This window comes from Anas acuta, chromosome 4, assembly GCF_963932015.1.
Source record: "Anas acuta chromosome 4, bAnaAcu1.1, whole genome shotgun sequence".
NCBI classification, from domain to species: Eukaryota; Metazoa; Chordata; class Aves; order Anseriformes; family Anatidae; genus Anas; species Anas acuta.
Genome location: NC_088982.1, coordinates 61,317,694 through 61,336,787, shown reverse-complemented (window position 1 = coordinate 61,336,787; position 19,094 = coordinate 61,317,694). Strand labels below are relative to the sequence as shown.

At 41.9% G+C, this 19,094-nt stretch overlaps 1 protein-coding gene across 1 annotated transcript in view; it reads right to left on the bottom strand.

The window, feature by feature from the left end:
• Window positions 1-17,967, bottom strand: part of SLC4A4 (solute carrier family 4 member 4) — a 236,480-nt gene extending 218,513 nt beyond the window's left edge. Inside the window, exons 1-2 of the mRNA XM_068679251.1 lie at window positions 17,825-17,967; window positions 7,478-7,604 (exon numbers count right to left, since the gene is read on the bottom strand). Coding sequence (XP_068535352.1) covers window positions 7,478-7,488 — 11 coding nt within the window. The 5' untranslated portion in view covers window positions 7,489-7,604; window positions 17,825-17,967. The remainder of the gene's footprint in view (window positions 1-7,477; window positions 7,605-17,824) is intronic.
• Between the last annotated feature and the right edge of the window lie 1,127 nt (window positions 17,968-19,094).

The following is a 19,094-nucleotide window of genomic DNA, read 5'->3' as shown; positions in this document are numbered from 1 at the left end:
ATTTGTATAACAAATTTATGGCTTTTATGGCTGTACAGACATTTGTGTTAAAAACAAATAAGTCAAAACAACCACCACCACCAGAATGTGAAATCAGATTTCTAAAATAAAGACCTTTCCCAGTTTATACATTATTGGTGCTTTCTTACTTCCAGCTGAAGTAATGATTTTGCAACAACAGCCTGTTAGTGCATCCAGATTTCCTGATGTTTAGTTTTTACTTGCTTGAAAAGCTCAAAGATTTCTAATATGTATTATCTATATTTTGAATGGAAATGTAGTGTTCTCAGTGCATTTTCAAAGCTTCTGCAAGTATTTTAAATATATAAATATCCTAAACCCAGGCACAGATCCATGTTTAATCCATTTAAAGTTTTTCAACTTGCTCTCTCTTCAGTGTAAGGCTATCAATGAAATGCTTGATTTCTTTTGTTTTCCTCAGGGTTGATTATCACGCAAAGCAAAAACACACTGTTGACTGTTTACAAATAGTTTGTTATACTTCTGTGCCCATTGCATAATACTTTGTAATACACAATATCAGTGCAAAATAATACTTTAAATCACCACGATTTACAATTTCATTCTTTGAGAGGTAACCAACTGCTGTCTAAAGCTATATATCCATAGATGTACTTGACCTCAGATTCAGTCCTAACAAGGATAAATAATCTCTCTAAACTATGCTGAGAGCAAGAAGGACAGTAACCAGAACTCTGGGGCTTAAACCCAACTTACCCCGCTCCCCCAGCACAATGGGGAAAGGGACAGGAACGTGCAAATAGGGTCAGTGTGAAACTGTTTTTCTTGGTAACAGTAGAATCTTAGATCAGGAACTTCACAACATCCTTTCCCCTTCTTACTAAAATCTCATGCCATCAACATGCAGCAGGGGAAGGAAAAGTAAGAACTGCTCTAGTGTGTTAACTCCCTTTTACGGAAGAAGCCTTTGAGTCTCAGACCATGTAAATAAATACCTGCCTTTTATAAAAGAGCAAGGACCAGAAACAGGTTCTCTGACACATTCTGGAAATAAACACATTGGCTCTGCCACCCTTATCAGATGTACCTGATCTGAGTCTCAGCAGGGTTCACTGTTCTAAGCAAGCAACAGCATGACTCAGGATGGCAGAGCCATCATGACCTTTACTGTTATTACTGTTATCAAGGGCATCAAAGAAACACAGTTGCTTGGAAACTCAGCCTCTGGCTTCACTTTTCTACCAGAATGAGGATCCAGCTCTTCCTTTTAATTGCTTATTGTTGTAGGGATCAGCCCTTGCAAGGTGTTTTGTATGACAACTTTTACACAGAAATAGAGGCTGGAAGAAGACCAAAGATGAACCATCTGAAAACACTGCTGTTAGTACTGCTAGCTAAGCCTGCACCCTCACAGTCTACAGTTTCAGAAACCTAAGAGCTGGAAAAACTTGCTCTGAATATATCAGTGATCCCTCTTGCCACATAACGTAACACCTATCCTGAACGCATGTAGTCATTCAAACAAATAAGCATAAGGAAACAAGATGAATTTTCTTCTCCACTCTATACAGGTAAAAATTTCTAGCACAGAAATGCAGTTCCGGGGCTAATGCTATGTGGGTTGCATCATCCCTCCCATTAGAAGACTTCACTCTGAAGTCCCAAAGCAACTCTTAGAAGAGACACAATTTCCAGGCAAGTAAGCAATTGCACATCTGATCACAAGGTCTTTCGGATACCCATTTTTCTACATTTTGAGAATAAACACCAACTGCCTTCCAAACCTTCAGCTGGTTTAAATGAGACCCAGCAGGAACACTGCACTTTTTGATAAACCACACTCCATTTGAAATCCCTCCAGGACGATCTGCCACTCTTGCAGAATGAAGAAAGAAGGCAAGGGCATTCCCAGCACAGCTCCAGAACTTCCAAACACATCAGAGAGAGGGAGAGACAGCTGTGCCTCACACACCCACCACCAGGCAGCCGTCTGACCTCCCAGATGCCCCCAGCAGGAGCAGGTTGCCCACAGGGCCTGGGCAGCTGCCCCAGGTGCCTCTGCCCTTCAGCACCACGGCCAGCGCTGGAGGCTGTCACCCGGGGGCGAAAGCGGGCAGAGGCCAGGTCCTTCCGCCTGGCCCTTCAATGCAGGAAGCATCGACGTGGAAGAGTCTGCTGGTAAGCCAGGCCTCCAACACCACGAGAGATAGCAACACCTCAGAGCCTCCTGTCTATTTCTGTAACAGCATCCCTGAGTTGTTTTCAGCCATTTACTTAGATTGGTTTTCAATTAGTTGCAGCTTAACGGTACTAAAGGATGTATCAGAGGTCGACTTGGCTGAAGGAAGTCTACAATATTTATTACAGATCCCAGGCCTCCTGTAAATACGTACCAACAGGCATCTCCATTTAATGACAAACATTGTCAAGATCCAGATGGAAAGAGTTTATAATTACCCCAAGTTAATAAATCAAAGTTACTGCATTAACTTATAGGCTTCTTTTGGTTTTAATGAGATTTTAGATTGTGCAATGAGGCCACTTTTCATACTGCCAAGTCTGGGAGATTATTTGCTAAAACCATAGTAAAGAAACTCACTAAATACCACTTCAGAAAGAGGTCATTCTTCAATGCAGTTGGCCATAAATTAACCAACACAATTACCAGGAAGTTCTAACAGTGTGCTGAGAACACTCTGCATGATGCTTACATCAACTTAGGCTTCTATTAAAATGCATGCCTCATTCTGAACAACTGTGCAGCTATGATGTCTTCATCACATAAATACTTTCAAAGTCAGTTCTGAGCTAAATGAAAACCAGAAAGTAAAACTAGCCTTCAGCATTCCAAGTCACTTTTGCAACTGTATTTTTTTTATTATTTGTTTAAATGTTGCACTGTAACCTCAGATTAGAAAATACTGACTGCTGAAAAGCAACCTCCAGCACAGTGCTTCCATCCTACTGCTCATTTCCTGGAGAACTCTCTAACTCCCTCAGTTATTAGCTATTCTTGCGGTCAAAGCTCAGCAAGCAAGCAGCAACTTTGGGCGGCAGAGTTTTCCTGTATGCAGCTTACATTGCAGAGACGCCTTCATTAACCTCCCCAGCTATGCTCATAGGCACTCAGGCTTAACAGAGTTACATTCCTACCTACATCAGTTCTATTGATGTTTTGCCCAGGTGTTTACTGTCTTGGCCAGCATTTGCCAAAGCAGAGAAATGCCTGTTTTGGGTAGACACTGGGTCTAGGGACACCTGCCTGGTGACAATTCCTGTCCTGTGTGGCTGGCATCTCAGCTCCTTCCTAGTCAGGATCAGCATGCCATTTGTCTGGGCATCAGCTCTTCCCAAGCCAGCTGTCAGGGGCTCTTCCCACCCACAAAGCAGATTGCTTTGCTGCTGGGATGACTGTCTAATGACAGGCACCCGTGTTTGGCAAGCTGTTGGAATCCCACAACTGAACTATAATAAGCACAGGGCATGACTCAACTTGAAATGCTGCCTACTTTTTAACTGGCATTGTGCCATAACCCATATGTGATCAAGAATTAAAAAAAAAAAATTAAAAAGTGACCCACATCCTCTTTCAATTCCTTCCTTCACCAGCAGCACCTCACCCACACAGCAACCCAAGTGGCTTTGGGAACCATATGGTGCGGACAAACAGATGCTCCCTGCTGCTGGGACAGCAAGATAGAAATGTGCGCCCAGTCTCCAGTGAATCATGATGCACTCTGGCTGAGAAGGGAAGAGGAGTGGGGCAAGCAGAGCAGGTTTATCTTCTTCGGGTTATCCTCCATGCACCAAGTTCAAAATTAACTAAATGTGAGACAACTTGCAATTCAGTCAATAGATGCTACAGTGAGCTCACCGCTAATGTTCAAGCCCACCCTAACGTGGGATCAGCATTTCTGCTTCACTGAGTGCAATCTCTATTATCAGCTGCCACTCTGAACACACCGTACATCAAACTTGCTCCTACAGCAACTTTAAGGCATTCTCTCATATTTAAATGGTGACTTCACCTACAAGGTCACAGAAGACTTAGTGAAAAGAAAGCAGTAGCTGTAGCTTCTCATTTGAGAAATCAAAACTAGTTGCTGCTTGTGCCAACAAGCATTCCTCTCAAAGAGGGGTAAAGGCATGTTCGGTCCAAACAACACCAAGCAGACAAAGTAGCTGGCAGCACACTGTGACAAGCACAAGGAGAGTAACACCTCACACCATCTAAGCATTTAGTTTCAGCTACATTCTCAGCCCTCTGGCTATCACTAGCACCTAAAAACTTTCTTAAACCTTTGCACAGGCACAAAACAGAGAAAGCTTTGAGTAATGAGAGTTCAGAAATTGTCATTAAAAATGTCATGGCTGTGAGCTGAAGAGGCAGAGTTAGCCCTTCCCTGAATGCCAGGGGGGAAAACAGCCACAAATGACATCCTCAACAGCTTTTGCTGAGACAACAAAGCACTGGAAGCATGACTGCATTTGAAACACTATCTCAGGCAATGAGATAGCCCTGAATTCATGAAGTAAACACTTAACCCTCTGTATTCTCAGCTTTCACACTTTCACTCTTTGGATTTAGGTCATTCGCAAATAGTTGGCCCAAAATGATGGATTTTAGAAAGTAAATAAATAAAAGAAAATTCAAAAGAACAGGTGGCAAGCCAGCCCCCTTAAAACAATTCATTCTGCTGCTTGATTTTTACAACCCAGATGTCTCTGCTTTCCACAAAGTTTTAGGATACGGAACCCAGTGCCAAAACATTTGTGTCTGTAAGCATGCATATATATATATGCATACTTTTTTTTTTTAATTACAGCAACTATTAAAAATGAAGAAACTATTCCTTTTCTGAAGTGTCACATAGTTCATTAAAATTAGAGTTTGGAAGCAGTCCACTTCCAATCTTTTCCTCTGAAGGAATTCCATGCCTTAAACAGTATGCCATAAACTTTACTTCTCCTTCTAACCTCCTAACGAGACAGTTAACTATCAATAGCCTCATTTTAAGCAGATGGTAAAAGACAGATGCTAAAACATTAAGTGGCATGTCTGAGCTCTAGAAAGTCCTGTGGTAAAGTCCAGTGACACGCTTGATAGCTGCCGTGCCTTTTTTTTTTTTTTAAACAGAGGAAGATTTCCACCAACTGTCTTCCCTTTCTTCACTGCTACAAAGGGGACAAAAAAATAATCTCAGGTTGTGCACCTGAAAGCAATGGTATTCAATACCACCAAACATTTTTAGAACAAAAATGTCTCAGTGAACATCTTTGTCACAGCACAAGAGCAAACTAAGTTTGGGAAACTTCTTGCACAGAAGCCCTTTCCTCCAGGACAATGCTCCAAACCATCAGCTAGATCAGGATTTAATTCCATGATCTCACTTTGAACCCTGACTGCTAGGGATCTGAGGCTCAAACTTTGCAATTCTGCTCCTCCAGGGCAACAACTATAATGAAGGTAGACCAATCAAGTTTTCACAAAGCCAAGTGCCACGTACTTCTGAAATGCTTCTGTTTCTGCCTTATTAACTATGTGAACTGTACAGACATGTAACTTTGATTTTAAAGTTATTCCTATTCACCTCTGGAAAAGTCTGTGAGCAGACTCCCTCCCACTTTCTCATGCATGTTCTCTAGGATAAATGGCCTTCCCAAAACAACTTCTCATTTCTTCATTTTTAACTCCTCATCGGTCTTCTGATTTTCAGGCAAGCAACTTACTCCAAAAAATACATACAACTCAAAAGCATCTGTTTAGACCAAACGCTTACTCACCTACTGCCTTAGAGGCTTGGAGTTTTCATCCAAACTGGTGGTGTTGAGTTTTTGTTTGCCAATCTTTCCATAGTTTTATGAATCTGATGCTCCCGACTAACCAGGCAACTTTAACTTTCCCTTCTTGTTCAGGTGACATTTATTGCTTGTAGAATGCTATCATCACTATCATGTTTGTCAGTGTTGAATCCAAGATCATCACCATATAACAAGACAGGTTTTCTAGTGGAATTCCTTAACGTTTTAAGTCATTTCTCTGAAGTACCAGGGTTTTTATGCTGGCCAGCCACAAGACAACAGCACCACCCAGTGGCCCTTTCTTCAAGCAGCGTTTTGAAGAACTATGGATTATGAGGTTTAAGATTTCTCAGAAATAAAAAGGTACCTGAACTCCCTCTGTTTCAGTTGCACAGGTGATTTCTCAGACAAAATGGAACTTGATTCTAAAAGGAGCAACCCCTAGCAGGACAGATCCCTAACAGGACATATAGCCATTTCTGAAATCTTACAAATTCCTTGTTTTCAGACAGTATCAGGTTTGCTTGCCACAGTATATTATATGCCCTTGTATATTTTCCTATGGTTTACACATTCAAAACGTTATTTAATACAGTCATTCTAGGGAAAAGCTCTTATATCTAAGAACGGAATGGTTCCTCAGTGAACTTAATAAAACAAGAGACATTCCCTTTAGTTATCTGAGCCAAAGGACCATGAGAAGAGAAGGGTGACTGAAAAAAGGGGGGGGGGGGGGAAGGAAAGAGTGTCAAGCTGAGGCAGGGGAGGTTTAGGCTGGACATCAGAAGGAGGTTCTCCACTGAGAGGGTGGTCACACACTGGAACAGGCTCCCCAGTAAAGTAGTCACTGCACCAAGCCTGTCTGAATTTAGGAAGTAATTGGACTGTGCACTTAGTCACATGGTCTAAACTTTTGGGTAGACCTGTGTGGTGCCAGGAGTTGGACTTGATGATCCTTATGGGTCCCTTCCAACTCTATTCTATGATTCTATGAGAGAATAGAGAGGAGAGGAGAAAGGAGAGAAAAAAATACGATAAACAGCAGTTCCGTGAAAAGGAGGAATAAACACTGTACACCCTTGTTATGAAAAGAACTGGCATGATCTCATCTCAAAAGGGATTTAGGTGCTTAATTGACTCTGCAGTCAATTTAAAAACACAGAATTCCTGAGTCTGTGAAGGTAAGTTCAGATTTAATAATAAAATGCTCTTTTACCTAGAAAAGACTATTTTAAAAGTCAACTGTAATTAAATGCTGACAGGTCTTTGAACTTAAGCCTTTTGTAACAGTAGCATGGACACAGTGTCCCATTGTTAAGACTACGTTTTAAACCCTGAAGGGACCAGAGGTCCTTCTGTGGCATTACTCGGGCATGGCACAACCCGAAATTCTTATGCTACTTTCCTTCAGAGTCACAGGCTACAGAGATTCTTCCCTCGGGACTTTTTCCCCACCAGGCTGCAACCCAGGGCACACTTGCTCAGCCCACAGGCACTCTCCCAAACATACCGGAGGATGTCTGTTTACCTTAACACTAGAGAACCAGTCTGTTTTTCCTCTCTTCCCGTCACATAACCACAAGATGGATGTGTCCCGCCAAAAAAATTAAGTTGTGTGTACAGCTGAAGCATATAATGGTTACAGGTTGGTCAGAAACCAATGACCACAACCATAGCTGTGGACTTCCTTTACCTCAGATGCATTTCTGCTCTTTCCACGTACAACTGGAATAAGTCACCTTGAAGCTTTACGGCAGCATACACTGGAGGATTGCAAGAGTCTCAGACATTGCCAGCCATACCAGGAGCTGTACAGGTGCCTAGGACAAATAAAAGAGATTATTTATCTTGTGCTCAGAGGCCCAGGGCCAGACTGCAGCAAAACAGGACTGAGTTGCCAGGTGAAAGAGTCAGCAGCCCAGCTGATCCAGGCCTCAGCTTAATACTCTTCTCAATTAGCTGTGCAGGCCTTGGTGCTCTGCTGAATGTGAATTCCCACCAGGACACCAGACCAGCTTAACACGGAGCAACAAGCAGCTTTTTTCTCTCTGTGGCCAAGGCAAGCAAAGGTGGGACTTAATGAAGGCAGTCAGACTGTTACTGTATCACAAGCACTGGGCTTCTCCCACATTTCCTTGCCTATACAGCAAATGTCTCCTCTTTCTTCAAAAGTAGGAAAGAGGCAAGGGAATCTCAAAGAAATAGATGAAATCAGGTGATCTGTGCTGCTGTAACTTCCCGAGTAACTGGGGCTATTGTGGCAGTCATTAATGCATCAGATTAACCAGTCTGTTCCTAAGGCACACACACTGGAAAAGGGGAAAAATAAACATCAGCACACAAGTCCTAGGGCTCAGTAGCCAATTAGTAGAGAGGAAGAAAAAAAATGAAGGAAAGAAAGAAAAAAACACTACATACACACTAGGAAACTGTAACCTGCAGCCAGAGATAGGTAATCTGGGAGCAAGGACAAGCTTCAGAAGGATCAGTATGTGAATGATTTTCAGTAGTTAGTCTCCTTCCACCTCAAGTGCACTGACAGCCCTTCCATCTCTCCAAGACCACAGGGAGCAGGAGCGTCCATCCCATCACCCATCTCTAGTAGCCTCTTCATACAAACAGCATTTTTCTGTAGGGCTCATTTTGCTGGGTGTGTCAGATGTTAGCTTAAGGAGCAAATACCAGCCAAAACTAGGAGTGATCTACTTGCTCAGAGTTAGTGCTGGGCTTCCACATCTCACTGCCTTAGTCAAACTCTCGCTTCAAAGCTGAAATTCTCTACTCCTGCATGCAACACACAACACCTGGTGAAGGCTGCCTGGTAAGCTCCAGCTACCTTGCATCCTTTCTTTTTTTGGTTTTGTTTTGTTCTATGCCTGAAGTTTTACAGCATACATAGAGGGTAAAAAGGGGATGTGAGCATGTAGCCATTAATCCAGTGTCCTTTCTGAACCAAAAAAAGTGCCACATGCCATTGTAGCTCAGCACAGATGACAAATGGAAAGTGTATGGCAGTACTACCATGGCAACTAAGGGCAAACACTCCAACAATAAAAATAAAAAAATAAAAAACACACACAGAAGATTGATATCTTAAGTTAGGATTGGTTCTGGTTTACAGGAACACGCAGATCCAGCCTCCTTAGCTTTGAGCAGCTCAGCTCCAAAGCTTGCCAATCTATTCACATAGCAAGTGAATGGAGAAATTCATAGCCCACGCTGAAGGGCCAGGTAGTTGCAAAGGGCCCAAGGCAATGCCCTTACCCTCCACAGTCAGCACAGTGAACAATCACGTAATAATGCTGAGCACTCTTGAGGCTTTCCACTCAGGGGGCCTGGGATAAACTGCTCAGCTTGTTCTCCATTTCTCCTTTTCACTTTTGGATACCTCAAACTCAGTTTGGTAAACTCCAAATCTCTGAATCACCCTGGAATTACTTATGTCATCTCCTGCTGAAATGACCCGTAGGCCTGGGTATATAGCCATACTTCTGCTTATCCTGGGGTACCCTGGTGTGCAGATATGGTGGCCTTGTAGGAAATCCAGGGCTGCTTCTTAGCCCAGCAGGAGAGGTGCAACGCAGAGAGCAGGCAGGTACAGTGACACCCACGGGTTCTCAGTGATCTTGGGTGGATACAAATAGGCCAGACTTTTATGAAGTAAATGTTCAGAGAATCTTCCTACATAAGAAAACCAAAAACCAAACCCCATGTAGTAAGAGATTACAGGAAAGGCAACCATGAGACAGGATAAACTGAAACCATAATTAGCTGCTGGGATTATTGAGTAGCAACTATGTCGTGTGGTTACAGAGCAATAATCCACATTTGGAGGCAATGAATGAGTACAAACTGGCTAGAGGCTGCAGGCACAGGTTTTTTAAAAATGCTTCAGTACCTAGCAGCAACTTATAAAGCCCCTGCAGAATGTGGCATCTGTAAGGGGCTTAACCGGCCCTGCTGGGCAGGAAGCATTTCTGAAAGCCCAGGCAACTTCACCTGATGTGCTCCCACAGAAGCTATGCTCCTTTGATTTAAGCATCACTGAGAAAACAGTCTGACAGCTTATGTAGAGAGGTGCTGAGTGAGTCAGGTGACATTCCTCAATGATGAAGTGACACGGGATTAAGCCAAATCACATTGTCCTTGGGAAGGAATAAAGGAAGATCTTGGAGTGTGCTAGGTTAGGTGGAGTCAGACTGAAATGAAATGAAACATGTTAACACAGGCTGCATCTCTCTGGAGACTGATAAGGGGAGTGCTAGAGGGCTCCCAGAGGGAAAAGAATACAGTTGCCTTCAAAGAGTTGTGAAATCTGCCTGTTTCCAACCAGCTGCTGTAGTGATGGGAAAAGATGAGCAATTGTTCCTGGACTGGGAGGACAAAATAATCAACATTCCCAAATCATTATGGAAAAACAACAACAATAAGGCATATAAAAACATGAGCTCCCCAACAGACCTCAAGTGACATGGAAAACTTGATGAAAAGAAGGAAGCTGTTTTCACTACACCCCTAATTGGTACCCAGTCATCTAGTAGAGTTGTTCGGGGTTACCTGAGTCATTGATTACACCACTTCAGCTGTGGCAGGTAAAAGGAGAAAAATCTTCTGCAAGGAAGGGCTTGGAAAGTTTTTCAGCAGAATCCCCACTTAAAACCATCAAATATTTAGACATAACCACTTCAATTCCAGAAGGTCAAATTCCATGAAGCAAAGAAGCAAAGTCAGGGAAAACCAAGAAAATGCTTAAGGGTTCAGAAGGCTGCAAAGGCTAGAGGCTGCCTTTGTAATGAAAAAGACAGGGGACATTTGAGCTTCCTAGCAAACACAACTGTGTGCAAATGGGAAATTCTGTGCTACAAACATGTAAGAAACTAGCTCACCTAAGCCAATCCTTACTAGGCCAAAATACTACTAGGGACTACTTCAATGGAGCCTCTTCTGCAAAAATAAAAACTCACAGTTCAGCAAAGCTATTTTAAGGTCTTAAAAAGCCTCTTAACGACTGTCTACTGCCTCTGAACTTGTTCTTTCAGCCACTTGAAAGACATTTATCTAACTCATACAGCACTCAGCTTTAAACAAACAAATTGATGAGCACCAATAAACAATTTAATTAGTATATTTGCTGCAAATCATTGGAGATGAGGGTTGTGCAACGTCATGCCAGGGGCAACGAGCATACTGGTGTGGTTAAGAAATTTGTAACAGTAGTTAAAGAAAGAGGAAATCATAAATGAGGCAGGGGGTGTAGATTTTACTGAGCTTCTAAAAGGATTTCCTACTCTATGTGAATTATAAACAAAGCCATTAATTATAGGGAAGTCATAACACCCTTTTCCTTTTTCAGTAACATTTAACCATAACCAATTGCGTACAGACAGAATAAATGCAAACTCTGCTCTAGAATGAGACATATCTGAGTATTATAGCAGTGTACGTTTCAGAAACAAAGGTAGTCTCCACGTTACTTATATTTGCGGTACATTTTTCATCTTAGTATCTCCAAAATGCTATTTTTATATTCCTAAAGTGAAATTTTCCAGTAAGAGTCAGCCTAGATTTGCCCCTTGTGATGCCACTTCTGCTGAAGCAGAGGCTGCTTTGGAAAAACTAACCTTCTCACAAAACAGGAGCTCAGACACCTGCTCTCTTCTCAACGCCACACTGTACATTAGTATCTTGTTCCTCCAACTCCCATCAGCAACTTTTAAACCAAACACATTTCTTTTCGAACTCAGCAGAATTAAAATACCAAGAAAAAGAAAAAAGCAAACTCACACGCAAAGTACAAGCACTTCAAATTGTACAAGTGTCAGAGCAAAACACCACTGTAACCACTTTCATTAAATATTTACAGAGAGCTTGTCTGCGTATCTGAATCTCAAGCAAACAAACCCAAGTTTGGAGTCAGGTGTGCTTAGCTGGATTGGACATGGCTTTCCCCCTCGCCCCCAAAAAGAAAAATGAAACTGAGATAAGAGTCTCAAAACCACTGTGAACTTTGGTACTGAAAATGACTGTTTTCTCAATCCTTTCTGAGCACATTCTTCTAATTTGGAGATGCTATTAAAAAAAAAAAAAATGTAGCCCTTGCTACATGCCAGAGCCAGGGGGTGGGAAATCCTCATTCTCTTACAACATGTTCTTTAACTAAGTCCTAGTTCAAATAAAGAGCTTTGCCCAGACCTTTACACTGAGGCCAAAGCTATGCTGTGAGCTAACTGTCAGTACAGCTATATCTTGCTGTACGCCAGCAAAGGGCTTGAGGCAACTAGGGCCTTCTCTAGCAAAAGAGTATTTTTGCTAAAACTTCCTCCAGTCTCCCCAGGCAAAATCTACACTGACAGAAATAACTTTTTGACCAAAGCTACTGTGCTAGCAGAAGACATAATGACATATTTGTAAAGGCCTTCTTCATTCTTTAACCTATTCTGATGTGGCAGAACAAAAGCACCAGTAAAACCCCTTCAAAGCAGCTCTCAATCACTATATCACAGGTAACCCTACTCCCACTACTGGAGCTTCTCACCCCTTTAAAACTCCCTCTTCCCTCTTGTGGCAGCATTGTCCTCTTACATCCAGTGCCTAGAAAAGGAACTGATGTAGCAGAGCATGACTGACTTTCTGGCCACAGTAAGCTTGCAGCAAGTCTCCTTAGCTCCACCGACCATCACCTACAAGGAGCTAAACACAGCACACTTGCCTTTATAGGTGGCCCAGGACACAGAATTTTGAGGAGAGAGAGGAGCAAGGACACTGAAGTTTCTCAAGGGTTTACAGTCCCTTTAATTTTCTGCCTCCTGTTCTAGCTCCCTCAATCGCCTAGCACACAAGGTCCAGAACAGAGTTTTTGCTGTGTCACTGGCAAGGCAGGAACTCAGCACTCACCTGCTCTCTGAAAGCCAAAGCTTTGGCAATAGCTCAAGGTAATACAGGTTAATGGCACAGAACACTGGCTGTACATTACAAGAGTGGGAGTACCATAATTAGCCACCTGTTCCCATTTCCTTCTATGAGGTACAGGATGCACACTTGAAATATTGCAATAGCTCTGCAAACATGCCTTTAGAGGGGCACTTTCCACTTCTGTGAACATCTGTCTTCTGCAGAAAAGAAGGTCCATTTTATCCTTCTCTTCTTTAGCAAGAAGAACAATAAATCACAACAGACCTTTCAGCATTCCAGCTTCAAACCCAGCAGTAAAATTCCATAAATCGATTTCCTTCTAACATCTACACATTGACTTAGGCTAGACTATGCTGGATTCATTCACTCTGCACATTACTTGGCATGTTCTGCTTTATTCAGGTCATTGCCCATTCCCACCCCTTGCTCTGTGGCTTCAGCGAGGGACACAGCATAGTCCAAAGCAACAGCCAAGTCCAAAACAGGTTTTGTTCCCTTCTCTGATATCCGAGGTCACACAGGAAATGAAAAATCCACTCTACACTGCCTGTATTTAGTCCTCTCTAAGAAGAGGGGTAACACTGTCATTTGTCATGCCCAGCTACAATAGCAGGTGACAGTCTTAGTCAATGCCTTGATATAAGTTTTTTCAAAAAAAAAAAAAAAACCTTTATAGGTTTTCAAAACCATTTTTTCAAGCTCTTTGTTACTGTAATGAGCTGTTGTGCTCCCTTTACAAGTACTGAAAATCTTCAAGTTAGTATACTGCAGGTTTCACTGGTAATATATGTGTATATGGGTTACATATAGATGCTACACTTAGCTTACTTGAGCTGCACCATTGCTGCTTAGAACCCTTTGGGGCACTGAAATTAGAAGTTCCTACACTCTTTACTTGCTGCATATCCTGTTTAAGGGTCGCAAAATATTACACATGAACAGTAAATATTACCAGTAATTCCATTACTTCCTACTTAGTTCCCGTCCAACTCCCAAAAAAGAGGAACTAGTCATACTTTTCTGCAGTGGTAACTCCTGTCTGTAGGCTGCAGCCTCCTGAGACTAAGACTACTCCTCTTTCTATAGGACTTGGCAAAAGGTTACAGGGAAAACAAGCCTTCTGTAAGAACGCTTACATTTGTTTCTTAAAAGCGTAAAATATAATAATACCTGGATACGTTTCACACAGTGTAAGCCACTGCTAAGAACTGCTAGTCCACAAACATCACATCTGCCCAATGTCACGGGCCTCAAAAAATTAGAGCCCTCATTTTAGTCATTGAATGAGAAGAAAATATGATCCTGGGGATGCAATTCTTCTCTCTTACCACTTGTACAAAACAGAAGCAATTTGATGAAACACTGTTCAACAAGAAGATTGTGCATGGCACACAGACTACAGCTAAAGCAGAAACTGCTTGTTTTACTACTGACACTACAGCCTCACTAGCCCCCGCTAGTGTGCACAAGTCACGTGAGAATTATTTCCTAAGAAGCCAGATGCATTTTGCATGCTACAGAGATCTTAATGGCTTCCATTTAGCAATACTCTACTTCAAAGCTAGCCTACAAATATCTCAATTTTTCTCAACCCCGGATTACAGCAGTTATTTCCTGTAAGGACAGAAAGCCTTTCCACCTCTGTGTCTCTGTTTCTTGATTTGATTTTGGCAAAGCTCTTTTAAAATGAGGCTGAGCACGAGCCAAAGATTTAGTCTGGGGCATCTCGTTTTTACTTCCATCATACTGCCAAATGAGCAAAACTGTGAAATGCACGTCAATAAGAAGGGAATCAGCTCTCCCTATCCAACATGTGTCTGCCTCTCCAGCCTGTGAGATCAAACAGGAGCACTTTTAGCAATACTGTCCTTTTGTGATAATTTGTCTATATTAGCAAACCACTCATCTCTCAAGGCCTGCAGATTTTTAAACAGGAATCTATACCTTGCCTATTAATCAGAGCTGTACCTAAAGAGTACATGGGTTGTACATGATTCTGTGATTTACTGAACTCCATAGAAATAGTCCGGACTTACAACAAGTTAGGACAAAATTGGATTCATCACAAAAAGTTCTAAATCCAGCACATTTCTATGCTAGCATATTTAACTTCAGCCTGAACCAGACTCGTTTTCTGATTTATCTTTAGCACCATCCAGTACTACAGATTAAAGGGTTTGTTTACCTTGTCCTTACAGCCACCACTCTCTCACCCCATTTGTCCTGTTAAATGGTTAGAACCTTTATATTACCCATCTTGTTTATGCCGCACCAAAACCCTTAACCCAGAAGTTAATTGTCCGTTCATACACTCTTCATCCTCATCTTTCTTAGTGAGGAGGCAGAGATTATCAACCACACATCAGCAGTAAACATCTCCTGGTCACCACTTCTCCTGAGTACAGATGCAGAGCACCTGGTTGTTGTTACCCAAGCCCCCTGCTACCAGGGCTGACCCACTGCATTGTTTTTTGAGGCAGTTTCTTATCTCTCAGGGTTCTTAAATTTCTATTCTGTCTCCATTGATACAGACAGAAGATTGCAGAAACCTTACCAGTATAACTTTTCCCATATCCTTTGACAACTCACATGCAAATGTTCAAGTTATTTCCACCTTTCATGTTTCCCAGACGTGTATGTTTTGCACCAGCAGGCATTGTTTTCAGAGACAACATCCTTGCTCCTGCTAACGTCGTATCCTTCTCAGGTAAAAAGCTACATTCTACTCACTATCTGCTTATATCTTACTCTTCATTTCAGGCATATCTATACATTCATTATGTCAAGGCTCGTAACAAGATTTCTTTCTCTTAACATCTGTCTCAATTCTCTCTCTGTTTTAAAGAACAACTAAGAACTTCCCTCCAACTCCTTCCATCTTCCCCGACCATTCATATCATAATTAAAAGGTCAAAAATACATATCAAAGCTTAAGGCTATCAGCAGTACTGGTGTTACTAATGACTCATTTTCAGAAAAGCGACCTAGCCAAGACCACATAATGTCAGCAACAGAGCCACAACTAGAAGCAAGGATTTTTGAATACTAACATTTTTTGTTATTTCAGATTAAAGTTAACTCTATAGCACGCAGTCCCCTTAAAAAAATCAGGAAAGCCAACTGCATTTTATACAGCGTTCCTTCACATTATTCAGTGTACGATAGATGAAATATACCAGCAGCTCACTGCATTCATGGGATTCAAATCTGGAAATGTATCAGAAAGGTAGGACATGAGGAAAAAGCCCTGCTTGAAACATTACATTGCCAGCCTTTCTTATCTGGATATCTGCACACAAGGTGAGGCACAGGAGATCGAACTGAAGAAATAAAGCCTTCTATCACAAATAAAAGGGGGTTAAAAAAAATGATGCTTTTGAATGGGGTAATACGTGATATACTCAAATTACTTGTCTTGCCTTTTTGATGAACACCATACTCCCCTTAAAAACAGACTGTAAAAACTCTTATAAAAACATATATACCCCACTCCCCAAAAACACAGCACCCTGACATGAAGAAGCACAAGTGGAAATCAGTACTTACATTAAGACACTGAGAATTCAGGTACCTAAATGCAATTTCCAGACCTTAAGTATTTCCAAAAGAAAGACAAGCTCATTCAATGGACATACTATGCCAACCTGCAAGAAATGTAGGAAAAGGTCTAATCCCCTACAGAAATAACTTCCAAGATCTAAAGCAGCTGCAAATATCCAAGGTAAGGATCAGTATGGTGATGGTCAGTAGTTCACCCTGGGTACACAGGCTGTCACTGCAGGAGCTCAGGAGGTAAAGGGACAGAGAAGCACAGTATCACATCCAGTGTATATGCTGCTGTAGGTATGTGGGATGCAAAGGATTCAGTCCACAGAAAAAAAAAAATCAAAGGCAGAGAGAGAACATTCCTGACAAAGAAAAAAAAAAAAAAAAAAGCAACAAAGAGTCTGCAGAGGGTCTGCAGCAGATATGGAGACCTTCAGTCCACGCTCCCAGAAAGCTGACAGAATTGCTACATATTCAGCAACACTTTCTGACCTACCGCCAACATGATTCCAGTTGGATTGTAAAGGCAATCCCAGAAGCAATGGTAAAGCAGCATTTAAAGCCAAAAGCGCAACCAGATGCTGGAGATGTCCTCATCTGAGAGCAACGGGCAAGTGCAGACCGTCAATAAAACATAAAACTAAGATGCATTATCACTTAGAGTCTATCATGGGTGAACAACCCTGGAAGAAAAGGAAACTTTCAGACAAAGACTGAGTGATTCATCTCTGGCATGGACCAATTCTGTCTGCCTCACTGGATGCAAAGACTAATTGTGTCATCCAAAGATAACACAAGAAGCCATTACTGAAATAAGCTAAATAACTACAAATACCATCAAGATTCTAGCAGTATCATACAAGTCTGAGTGATATACCCATGAGACTTTGCAGATGTATTTAGAAATAAATTTTAGAGCACACCATGCAATAGCATCTTCGCAGCATCAATGGTCACTCCTGTCCCACAGTAAAATGTTGAAGAGGATGGAATGCCACAAACAAAACAATCATCCTCTAGACCACAAGGATCATGCTGTCCTCTCTGGGGAAAAAACAGGTCTTGTGCATGAGCTGTGATTAAGTCCAAAGAGGACAGAGAGTACATCACAGCAGGTAAGAGGCGAAACCTGGAGATCAATATGTACTTCACACCTGAGTGTGTAAGCATAGTAGGGGCACTCATTAGCTATGAAAAGCCAATTGTAAGTGTATGCACAATAGCATGAGGCACACTGAAAACAGAGACTGTTCAAGAAAAGGAAAATTACCAAACGTAAGGAATCTCAGTTAACTCTCCAATACATAAAATTGCTTAATTGCACAGAACAGAGCTATATTTCTTTGTTAAAATAGACAGCAAGCCTTCCTTTCAAAATGCAAAGTATTTAAAGCATGTCGCAGCAAGACCACAAAAGCTATGGCATCCTAAAATGCTATAATCAGGCCACGGCAACAGCACACCACAACAGAAACCCCACTTGAAACAAGCTGGAAGTCAGTGGGCTTATCTTCTCCCTAGACGATAAGGCAGAGACAGGAAAGAAACTGTTGACAAGGAAAAACACACCTGAAATACCTACCTGACTATATTGGACCACTGCAATAAGCCCTCATGAAGCAAGCACTGGAGCAGATCTGCAACAGATACCTAAAAAGTGAAGTCCTGAAGTCTCTGTTGCCACAGGTCTTCTTCCAAGGCGCAGCACAGACAGGACACAGGCAGCCAACCCCAACCAGCAGCCTGCTGCAACAACACAGTCAACGACCTGAGGCTGCTGTACACAGCCGAGAGGGTCAGGGTAAAGGCCATGAGCTAGCTCCATGGACAGGACAAAGCCAAAGGTGCAGTGGAAACTTATCAGAGGGCAATAGCTATCATTTTGAGAAATTGGTGGAGGCAAATCTGAAGATAATTATGGATAAAAAAGAGAACACTGTCAAGTACACATCTATGGACAGGGCTGAAGCCATGAAGAAGTACTAAGAGCCCCAGCAATCAACCAGGCTAACAAGAGAATCACTCAGAGAAAACTAGGATTCCTAAGAGAGAAAACTAGGAAAGCAGCAGAACCCACATTTACAAGTAGCCTGCATGCTACTGAAATTTTGGCTTTAACAAGTCTATTAAAGATTGTGCAAGATAATGTCTTTGGTATTTATTAGAAGACAAGTCACAACAACTTAGAAGGAAATTGGAGAGAGAATGAAGTGCAGAAAGGAAAAATGTGGACAAAGCAAAGCAACGTATTCTGAACAAACTGCAGTGGTTACCTCTTTTTCCAAAGCCTGTCAGTATTATTAGCCAGCAAACATACATGGTAAGAGCTGGACTAACAACATCCTGCAGATACATATATCTAATGTACACCCTGTGTAGGACACTGAGAAAAACAATCAGCAGAAATCCAAAAAATGAGCACTATCCTATGTATTATTTTAGCACGCACTAAATTCTTATTTATACTGCTGTCATGTTGCTTACAGCCATGGCTTGAAACCTTGACCTAAGAACAAGTCACCTACACACAACAGTCTACGTTTTAGCCTCTGTGCATTATATTCACTGCAAGCCCCCACTGAATTCTGACCTAAGGTAAAATAAATCACTTGACCACTTATGTCCAGAACCTACACTCCTTGTCACTACTCGCTTTCAGTCACAATTTCAGAGCCGTTCCCGTTGCAGGGTTATATTTGATACATTAAGTACCAACCATGGATTCAGTACAATCCTCAATTGCTTTATTTTCCCCAGCATGCTGCCAACATTAGTATTGCTCACTGCCTGCGTTTGGGCCTGATGTTTCGGGTCTAGATGATTGTTATTGCTCAGGTGCACCAGGATTAGTG